The sequence below is a fragment of the Cupressus sempervirens genome, chromosome 6 (assembly GCF_028749045.1).
Source record: "Cupressus sempervirens isolate cs-2001-9-10 chromosome 6, ASM2874904v1, whole genome shotgun sequence".
NCBI lineage: Eukaryota > Viridiplantae > Streptophyta > Pinopsida > Cupressales > Cupressaceae > Cupressus > Cupressus sempervirens.
Genome location: NC_143123.1, coordinates 187,582,203 through 187,593,794, shown reverse-complemented (window position 1 = coordinate 187,593,794; position 11,592 = coordinate 187,582,203). Strand labels below are relative to the sequence as shown.

General features: G+C 34.9%; 1 protein-coding gene across 1 annotated transcript; it reads left to right on the top strand.

Annotated features, from left to right (window-relative positions):
* The first annotated feature begins 391 nt into the window (after window positions 1-391).
* On the top strand, window positions 392-4,114 carry LOC149551877 (uncharacterized). The gene is made up of 2 exons (XM_089787378.1): window positions 392-3,046; window positions 3,137-4,114. The coding sequence occupies exons 1-2, from the start codon at window positions 532-534 to the stop codon at window positions 3,499-3,501; spliced, it is 2,880 nt and encodes a 959-aa protein (XP_089643504.1). The 5' UTR covers window positions 392-531; the 3' UTR covers window positions 3,502-4,114.
* The last annotated feature ends 7,478 nt before the right edge of the window (window positions 4,115-11,592 follow it).

Below are 11,592 nucleotides of genomic sequence, written 5' to 3'. Positions count from 1 at the left end.
AATTTCATTGCTTACGGAAACCATCCAACTATTTCAAAATTAAATGGGAATAAGTAAGTAAAAATCATTTTCAAGAAATCTTTATCTCACCTAAACATTTTAAAATATCTTATCTACTCAAACTTTTCAGACCAAAAGGGTATATCTAAATTATTAAGTTCTCACACACTTACCAGTTCATGTCAGTTCCAAGGTTCAACCACGAGTCACACGTTTTTCATCCCAGAAAAATTATCGACCTTATCACGTAACACAAGAAGTTTTCTACGTTGGCATCCACCCATTAATGATTACAATGTGCGCCATCTGTTAAGCCGTGAAAATCAGTTTATTGGTGATTAAAAAAATGATTCTGTCCGATCCAGAGTCGGTTGTTTCACTTGAACGATATGTAAAACGTGCCCGTTGACCTTCATTTGCCGAGCAGGCCTCCATTTGAAAGAAAACAAGCTGTGATTGTATTCATGGGATTTCACTCCTCTGCTCTTGCAAATATTAATTCTTCTTCTTCTTCTCCTGAGCTTTTTGGGCATGGCTCTGACTTTCAGGATTGTCTTCTTGCTAATTCCACTGTTGGGTTCTTGTTTGGCAGAAGTTGAGCAAATTAGAATACTGTTAGACATGAAGAACAGGGTGAAAGATCCAACAAATGCTTTGTACAATTGGGACATTTCTTCTACTTCTCCTTGTCAGTGGAATGGAATCACCTGCAACAATGAAAGTTTAGTTGCTGCTATCAATCTAGAGAATAGAGGGCTAACTGGTACTATTTCTTCTTCTATTTGTGGGCTCAGTGCCTTGAAATCTATTCAGCTTGGCGAAAATTCTCTGTATGGAAGCATTGCAGATGTGTTTTGGAAGAACTGCAGTCAGTTGGAAGTATTGAATCTCACAAGCAACTCATTGACGGGGTCTCTACCAGATTTCTCTGTTCTAAGCTCCCTGCAGACCTTGGACTTGTCAAGGAACAATTTTTCTGGTAAATTTCCTATTTCTGTCACACAATTGTCTAATTTGTATGCTTTAGATTTGAATGACAATCCTCTAGATGCCAGCATCATACCCGAAGAGATATACAGTTTGAAAGCCTTGAATATTCTGTGTTTATCCAATATTAGCTTGTTTGGAACCATTTCACCATCCATTGGTAACCTCACAGAGCTGGGAAAGCTAGAACTTTCTTACAACAATCTGAAGGGAACTATACCAAAAGAAATTACAGGGCTTTCCAAGCTTTATCAGCTGGAACTGTACAATAACTTTCTTGCAGGAGAGATCCCTTTAGGGTTTCGAAACCTCACTTCGCTGAAGAATTTTGATGCCTCTTTAAATTTTCTCAATGGCAGTCTCTCTGAGCTTGCAAGCTTGAAAAACATGGTTTCTCTTCATCTCTATAAAAACCAGTTTTCTGGGTCAATACCTGATGAATTTGGGGAGTTTGAGTATCTGAAGGAGTTGTCGCTGTACGCTAATAGTCTTACTGGGCAGGTTCCCCAGAAGCTGGGGAGCTTGTCAGATTTCAGTGCCATTGATATATCAGAGAACTTTCTTACTGGTCCTCTGCCTCCAGATATGTGTAAAAGAGGAAAATTGTCATTCTTCCTCGCTCTCCAAAACTCTTTTACAGGAGGAATTCCTGAATCATATGAGAATTGTTCCACTCTGGTCCGATTTAGAGTCAGCAATAACAGTCTCAGTGGTACAGTACCCCCGGGTATCTGGGGATTACCTCATGTTTACATAATTGATCTAAGTTATAATACCTTTGAGGGTGAGATAAGCAGAGAAATGAAAAATGCAAAGAATCTTTCTGTTTTCACCATCCAAAACAACAATTTCTCAGGAAGCATACCTTCAGAAATTGGAGAGGTGTCTCTCTTGGGCAAAATGGATGCAAGCAATAATCGGTTCTCTGGAGAGTTACCTAATGAAATCGGAAGCTTGACAGGCCTCGCTATCTTGCATTTGCAGCATAACATGCTTTCTGGTCCAATACCAGATACATTCGGGCTATGCAAGGATCTTTCTGAACTCAACCTTGCTGGAAATAAACTGAAGGGTTCCATTCCTGAATCCTTTGGATCCATACAAGTTCTCAACTCTCTGAATCTCTCCAACAATCAACTCAGTGGCCAGATTCCAAATACTCTTTCCGCATTGCAGCTAAGCTTACTGGATTTCTCTAACAATCAGTTGACAGGGCCAGTGCCAACACAGCTGATTAGTCTGGCAAGGAACCATAGCTTCTCTGGAAACAATGGGCTTTGTGTGAAAGGAGGCACTTCAGATTTCTTAAGCACATGTGCTGCTGCCTCTCCTTCCAGAGAAGGAACCCATGCCAGAATCCTAATTGCAAGTTTGACCTCCGTAGCTGCAGTGATCATTTTTGTAGTAGGTTGGGTTTTATACAAAACAATGTACAGAGCACCTGAATATCTATCTTGGGATCTCAAGTCGTTTCACAGGGGTACATTCACCGAGGATGATATTCTTGATTGCCTCAAGGAAGAGAACATAATAGGCAGTGGCGGGTCCGGAAAGGTCTACAAAGGAGAATTAAGCAATGGGGAAAAAATTGCGGTGAAGCAGCTATGGAATAGTAACCCGGCAAAGCTCAATAATTCAAGAGATGAAACGTTGAGAAACCGCCAATTTGAAATGGAGGTGGAAACATTGGGATGTATCAGGCACAGAAACATAGTGAAGCTGTATTGCTGCTTGGCCAACAAACACTCAAATCTCATTGTCTATGAATACATGAAAAATGGCAGCTTGTGGAACAGATTGCATGAGGAAAACATGGGTTCAACTTTAGATTGGCAGACACGCTATAAAATATGTATGGGAACAGCTCATGGGCTGGCTTACCTCCATCATGACTGTGTTCCTGCTATTGTTCACAGAGATGTGAAATCCAGCAACATATTGTTGGGTGAAAACATGGAGCCATGTTTAGCTGATTTTGGGGTTGCCAAATGCCTTCAAACCAGTGGAAGGGGGAATTCTACAGCTATCATAGCAGGCACTCATGGCTACATCGCTCCAGGTAAGCACTCAATGCCATATTAAGTAAATTTATTTGAATTTTTTTTTGTTGTTCGGGCATTGGAATGAAATTTGTGTGTAATAATTGCAGAATATGCATACACATACAGAGTGAGCGAGAAGAGCGACGTGTACAGCTTTGGGGTGGTCCTGATGGAGCTTGTGACTGGGAAGCGGCCCATGGAGGTTGAATTTGGAGAGAACAAGGGAATTGTTCACTGGATCTCTCGCAAGATTTCCTCTAGAGAGAGCGCATTAGGGGTTTTGGATAAGAGGGTTTCTGAATATTGCGAGGAGGGTATGATGAAGGTGCTTAAAATTTCAGTGCTGTGCACCGCTAGTCTTCCTGCACTGAGACCTTGTATGAGGGAGGTGGTACAAATGTTGTTGGAAGCAGACCCCTGCTGCGAACCCTCTCAGCTTCTTTTCAATAAATCATTCTCTTGTAAGATTTGATATGATTTTACGTGGCGAACAAATTGGATTGTTTTTCAGAAGTGCCGCAGAGCTCAGAGCCAGATCACATACAATCAGAGCCCGGAATTTTTGGTAAGGGTTATGCACTGCAAATCCAAATCAAAAAGCCATTTGAAGACCTAGCTGCAAGATGTGATGACAAGGCGGTGCTTCAAAATTGACTTTCTTATACGTTTTCTGCAAACGCCTTCGATGAAGTCAGGAAACGGCACAGAGTTTCGACTTTGAAAGCAAGATTTTGTTGCAACCAGTTGCCCTGTTGAATTATCCCTCTCTCCATGTGAGTATACAAGAAGAGGCACAAAACTCTCTTCGCTTAATTGGCTAATTTGATACAAGTAATGGGGATTAGATTGCATTTTAGAAGAAACTGTCCAGTTTTCCTCCCTTGTTATTGAATGCATGATACTGTTGAAGGGGAAGTAATATGATTTTAGATGTTTTCAATTTGCCAGATATGTAAAGAACTAATCCTACGAAGGCATCATGATGAATTTGATGCATAGAGATGGAATTGGCTAAAGGGGAATTTTGAATATATATATATATATATATGAAAAGGGACTTTTGAAAAAAAGTCATTTCTTGTTAATATTTATGTTTTTGTTTATGATTTAGACGTTTATTATAAAGATATTCTATTTGAGTATACCAAAGGCTTTATGTTTGTGCAATATTGACTTTTTTAACTAAACTTACTTGTGAGACAAAACTTAAAAATTAAATGTATGAAACTTGCAAGAAAACTTATGCATGGGGGAAATCTGTTTATCTTATTCAATGAATAATGAGCATTAAAATGTTTGAGCAAGAATGTTGTTTTTAATTAATTAACCAATCTAAATAAGAAGCTAACCCTTATATAAGTAAGGTTTAAAAGCTAATACAAGCCATTTATAGTACTTGAATAGAAAGAAAATGGAAACCCTCTTCCAATCCTAATTTCCAAAAGGAATTATCCAAATTGATTAAGCACAAGAGAGTGTTCAATGCAAAAATGGATCAAGTGATGGAAACTAGGGAGATAGGAGGTTATATGATCTTTCTATTGTGGGGAAGTATGTGCCAAAATCCTAAAATAGATAAAGGACAAATACTCACCTTGAACCTGGAAAATACTAATTTTTGATGTCTGTATGTAGTTTCAGGATAATTTGCAAGCTATTCCGGACTAGAAATGTTGAGACAGAGAAAACTTAGAAATCTTTTGTCTTTTTGAAGAGAGATCGACCTTGACTCTATTGGCAGGCCACAATTTTACCTCGGGGCACAATTATACCCCGAAAAGTTGACCTTGACATGCACTACTCCAACGAAATTTCTGCTTGCGGAGCTCACAAGTTTGATGAAAATGGTATCCAAATCTACTCCCCAATTGATTGTTCAACACCTGTATATGCAAGAAAAATGGTTTGTTGTTTGGATGAAGGGTTTGCCTTGGTCAAACCCTGGTTTGGAATCAACCTTAATAATTGAATTGAAATAGAGAATGCTAGCAAGTAGTAGAAGTAAATCTAATAATGAAGCTATGATACTCAATAGATTCTTTTTTGAAATGTAAACGAGTATATTGATATGAAAGCTTGAACATAACATTAACAAATGTAAATCAAAACCTCCATGATTGTATGCTTAGAATCCACCTTGAAAGAAGTATGAATAGATCTTGAAGATAAACAAAGGATCTTGAAGGAAGATCACACCACCATGATGGCTAGATCTAGGGTTTTGAATGATGAATCTTGAATGCTTGAACCAAATCCCTTCAAAGGCTTGAATGCTTCAATCCTTAATCTTCAATGGAAAACTTGAATGCTAGAGTGATAAAATGCTTGCTTGATCTTGAAAAGTAGATAGTTTCTCATAGATAGTAGTCATTCATGCATAGATTGTAGATGTAGAAAGTGGATAATAGATACACGTCAAAATGAGGGAAGAATGCTTCCTTATATAGAGATCTAGAGCACAAACTCTTAGAGAAGGTTGACATAGGAGCATTAAATCCCATTTAACCCTAACCCCTAGGAATGGACCTAGATTAAATGTAATTTAAGAGTCTACCATTCTGAAACTTGAAACAATCGACTCAGAATCAGGAAAAGAAACTTTTCAAAGCCCGAGATCCTGAAACTCCTGAAAATTGAAAATGGGACCTAAGGTCAAGGACGAGGTCGACCCTGCCCTAGGTTAGGGTCGAGGTCATTCGTGACCTAAGTCAGTGTCAAGGTCAGCATTGACCTAGAAGGTCGTCCTTGACCCAGAGGCCAAAGTCCTCAGTTTCACAAAGTAATTTGTCTGAAATAGGCTAGAAATAGAAAGAGAGAAGTTGAACAAGGGAAAAACAACCAAATCCATGCAAAGACCCATTCCAGGCGCTTGACATGACCCCAAACCACTTACTCGGAGGGCTAAATGCTCTTAACATGGAAGTGCTTCCATTTTAAGATGGTATCATACCTAATATATACAACACGTATTGACTAAAAAGATAGAAAAGTAGAGCTCATAGACTATGAGCCTTTCAAAAGAAAGGTCAAATTTATGTTGAAAGGGATGATGGATCAGAGTTTGAAGAACTATTCTTCTTATGATGTTAGACAATAGTCCAAACAATGTTAACTTTAGGCTTCCTAATTGGTCCGCCTCATAATAGGTGTATCATAGTCATGCTTTGGGCCATGCTTAGGAATAATATATTCAAGCGAAGGACTTTTTTTTCCCACTATGAGGTGCATTTAATCTTGTCAACCTAGGGACGTATACTTGAAATGGTCGGCATAGTATGTGCACTAGGTCTCTTAATGAGTCTCTAAGCTTATGCTGCAAGAAAGTAAAATGCAAGGAAAAGAACTTACACTATTGCTGCAAGAAACTAACACACTTAATTCTATGAATACTGGAATTACAATGAAAGACTAAAAAATATTCCAACTCAGTTCATCCACTATAACTGTTCTCACATATGTTGCAGGAACATTCACGAAGTGTCATGCTACAGGAAAGAACTTACAACTTCTAATCCACCTTCCAAGTGGGCCCCTTGGTTGGCTTCAACTAAACTACTAACATAGGATAGAAGCCAAAAACTATTTCATTACATTTCAAAAATTCATTACATAACACATAGAACTGTAAAAACACAACTCACTGTAAAAGTTAACAGTCTGTTCTCATAAACTCTTTTCTTCTAACTAAACTAACACATTTGGTTTGATTCCTATATATAGGAGATCAACGCTTATTCTGAAACAGAAAAGTAAATGACCTAGCTATTAATCCGCGAGAGAGAAAGAAGGAAAATAACAACTCAAGGCGGGAAGAAGAGATAACGGCTTAAGGCGAGAATAATAAAGTCTAAACATCCGCTCGCTATAGGAATAAATTTAAAGAATGTAGTAAGTCTTCATAGCTCCTCCATACTCGTTGTCATGTCCTTTGGAACCATTATGACTTTCCTCCACCACGGTTATACCTCAGCGTTCTTTTCTGCTTGAATGCTATTGGTTGTCTTCACGTTCATCTTTGAATTCTTCCAATCATCTTTTAGCTTCACTGCTAATAGGTTAGTTATAATGCAGAGATAATTGCAAATAAGCATTTTCAAATTAAATTCAAATATAAGAACACACATTTTGATAATTATATGAGATACTACATCATATATATGATATTGGCAAAAGATGACATACTATCTACCCATAGGTTAATCATTGGTTTAGGTAAACATAGATCCAAAAATGTCTTGATGAAAATGAAATAGAGTATTAGCAAAGTGTTTTAAAACTATCATGAAATAGAGGCAATAATTAGCCTCATCACTAATTACAAAGGAAACTCTGTTACAATGACTATCAACACAACAACCAAGAGTGTTGAAGAAAGTGAGTAGTGTCAGTAAAACCATGTTGAAGGTCAACAGTAGAAGTTGTAGGAGAGGAATGGTCCACATGGCTAGAGATGACAACACATATAGTAGGAAGGGAAACAGATGGAGTTAGAGTCAAATTACCACCAAAAGCCTAAGCCCAATCAGCGGTAGGTGCAACATTCAGATTCTTAATAAAGGTTCCATCTTCATCAACAACCAATGAACCGTCGAGAGAAAAAGAAGAATTAGAGGCATGAATTGTCAAATCTTATTCACTTGCATCATTCCAACATGTAGCAATGCCTTTCTGATACAAAATAGTACAATTAGAAGCCACTATCCAATTGAAAAGAAGTGTCGACAACAGAAAAAAGAACAAGAAAATTGTTATTTTTTATTAATACGTATGAAAATTTGTTCATGTAAACATTATTAATTTTATTTTCTTATTTTTGTATTTGTAAATTATAATTATTTAAATGACATCTAACTATTGGATATATCATATGTTTTGTCTTTAGATCATCCATTTTGGCCTTATTATACATTTTTTTTTATTAATTGCCTTTAGAAGCAACCATTACAAAATTAAAGTATGGTTCAATTTCTCTTTTTTTTTGTCACGCGTTAAGTTTTTTGGTTTAAGTTCTCAACTCTATTAATATTTTGAATGACATTATATATATAGATATGAATATGTCATTAACATGATGAAACATTTTTTTTATATAAGTTATTGTAACATGTTCAAAAATATTTTGTGTTCTTCCATCGATTGGTCTTTGTTTTCTATGATGATCAAATTCAAACACTTGCAGATTAGTTATTTTGCTTGCTAACTTTATAGTACTCAAATTACACTATTTTTTTAAAGAAGCTTCCCACTTGTATCTTTTGTTAATAGGTGCCAAAGTGTGTGTGTGTGTGTGTGTGTGTGTATCCCAACCAGCCAGTAAGACCAACCCATTCATTTCTAGAGATAGGGTGATTGGTCCTACCTCTGCAACGATGACCAAGAATGGGGCATAGAAGCGAAGCAGGAATGGAGCATAAGGGATGGAGGTGGGGAATGGGGCATAGATGTGGGAATTGGGATAGGGTATCCCCACAACCCAACCCAATGCACAATAGCTTGAAGTGAGAAAAATGGGTATTATATTATTATTGTCTAAATTTTGCATTATTTACTAATTCAATTACACCTCAATAAAAAAGGGGAGACCAATTGTCTTTGCCTTTATATTCATAAAAATAACGAGACTTTTATTTACAAATTGTACAAAGCAAGTTGAATAATTTGTATTAATTGCCTCTTTTTAGTATTATTAAATTTCAGATGCCAAAATTAATCAATTAGAAAAGTATTTCCTCATGCAATGAAATATTTGCATGGATTTTGTTGATTATGAAAGATTAATCAATTTGAAAGATTGATTTCCCTTAAGAAACTAAAATGTGCCTAAAAGAGTGAGAACATAATGTGTCTTTCATAAACATTTGCTACATTCAAAATACTTAGCTCTTTAGGATTTTTATTCTTGACAAGTGATTTTAAGCTACACAAATAAGGGGCTAGACAATATAATGACAGAAAACCATGTAAGTGTCTACTGAGTTGGAAAATAACAATAAAATCAAAATAAAACATCAACACAACAAATAGAAAAATAAATAAAAATATATACACACAATTATCTAATCATAAATGTAAATAGCTTTTATCTAGTAAAGTAGGGTGTAGATCCTTTGATTTATATTTGTTTAGTTTAATGGAAAGTGCATGTTCTAATTTAGGTGTAGAACCAACAAAATATGTAGTGCAAAAATAACAATAAAATCGAAATAAAACATCAACACAACAAATAGAAAAATAAATAAAAATATAGACACACAAGTATCTAATCATAAATGTAATTAGCTTTTATCTAGTAAAGTAGGGTGTAGATCCTTTGATTTATATTTATTTAGTTTAATGGAAAGTGCATCTTCTAATTCAGGGGTAGAACCAACAAAATATGTAGTGCATATACTACATTAGAGAGTACATACATTGAAGAATGATATTTGCTATAGAAAAAAAAGTGTTAAATAGGAAGTGGTTAGTAGATAAAACTTGGTCCCATACCTCCTATAAAATTGATCTCCATTAAAGAAGAAGAGTTAGAAAATGTATAAAATTCTATTTAAGTAGATGAATTTAATTACAATAATAGAATAATTATTTCCAATTAACAAACAATTAATCTAGATAAATGAAACTAAAATAATCATGATAATTAAATAACATGATAGACGAGCTTAGCTCTAGGATTACTTCATGTGGAATGGTGAAATTGATATTGTTTAAAAATAAATTTTCACTATCACGAATTTCTCCTTTATAATTTGTCAAATGTTTTGATAGTCTAATCCGCTACAAAATACCATGTGGGTTGATTTTTTGCCCTAATGGATCAGTCTAGACTAAAATGAAATTGCATACCACACAAGACTCATTTATGACAGACTAGAGCAATCTTTCAAAATATACACTCAAAATCTTTCTCGCCTTTATCTTTTAAATGTCTCAAACTTGTGAAGATGGTGATTAGAATCATAATCCTTAGGGGATTCTTAATGCAATATATGAAGATGTTCTTACACCAAATTAGTAATAAGGAGAAATATAAAAAAGATAAATTAAAAACATGCCACAATGTAATTTTTATCCTTTATATTCCATGCTCTAACATTCCAACATAATGTTTTATATTGTCTTCTACAAAATTAAATGCATACGATATGTGTTAACTTAGCTCACAGTTCAAATAATAAGAAAATGAGAGAAAAATTCAATTAATTTTTGATTTCTTGAATTCATGGATCATTCTTGCACTCCTTAAAATTATCCTTAACCAATCCCAAGTCATGTGGAAATGGTCTATAAAACTAAATGAGAAATAACTCCTTGGAAATATTTTTTTTATATGTTTCTTTAATTAATTAAATTTTTTAAATTTATTTTTTGGATAGGTAATCGGTCGAAGCCTAGATTATTTATTATTCATTTTATTATTATTATGTGTTAATCTTGGGTGGATTCGAACCCAAGACCTCGCCGATGAAAGGCTCACAATTTACCGATGCGTTGTAGGCTCTTGCCTAATTGAATTTTTTTTTAATGTCAAAAATATTTATAAAATAAATTACACATTTAATCCCACAAGCTTTATTTTTCTTTGTGTTACTAGTCTACTATTGCATTATTCAACATTTAGTTTTTTACTTGACCAATTTTTTTTTGAGAATATGGAGAGACAAAACTCGAGGTAAGGGTAGAAATACAAGTCCATTATTTTAACCAAAAAAACAACAAAAATGGCTGAGCGGTGTTGATGAAAGTCATTTACAATCTATTTAATGCCATATTTTAATCCATTTCATGCACTTTTCATACTTACTTCCCTATTCCATTTCCATCCCATTTTACTATTTTATGATGCATATGATATATATATATATATATATATATATGTAAGTAATATTTAATCTAGTTATTAGATGGAATATGTGAATAAATAGATGAGATTGTATTTATCTAACGTGTTGATTATGTGTTATGGTTCTTCCTGTCACCTACTATGCATCTTCCTATAACTATTTCACTAATAGAAAGCTCCATCAGCTTCAAAATGTATTGCACTTACTTCTAAAGCAATATTAGTTAGTGATGATTATAATATTGAAGAAGTAGGTTGCAAGCCTTCCTTTGTATTGCCTATTATTCCTTACTGCATAGAGATACATTTCATGCAGATATCATCCACAACACATGACCACATGGAGAGTACATTGAAGGCTCGTAGGAGATGCATTTTCCAATTGCATAGAAGAAGACCCAAGACCGTCAGCTATTATTTTCTATTATGAAAATATTCTTCATGGACATCTAAGATTCCATGCTTTTCCACAACACCTACTGCATCTACGTGGAATAATAATATGTGGAAAACATGCTCTCCAAAGGAAACCGTGAATATTCTTTTTGAGTGAATTGATATGTTTGACAGATCTATAAATCCCTTAAGCTATTCCTACTTGTTGTTATAACCAATCTATTTTATATTCATGGTTTGTATTCATCGAGCATTACAAATCATTCATATCAAACCAACTCTATATTATTTCCCATTTTCTTTGATGTAAGCCGCATGTATATAAGT

Coding starts and splice junctions, on each gene's coding strand:
- LOC149551877 (XM_089787378.1), top strand. CDS start 532: ATGGCTCTGACTTTCAGGATTGTCTTCTTGCTAATTCCACTGTTGGGT. Junction 3,047..3,136: donor TCATGGCTACATCGCTCCAG/GTAAGCACTCAA, acceptor TAATAATTGCAG/AATATGCATACACATACAGA.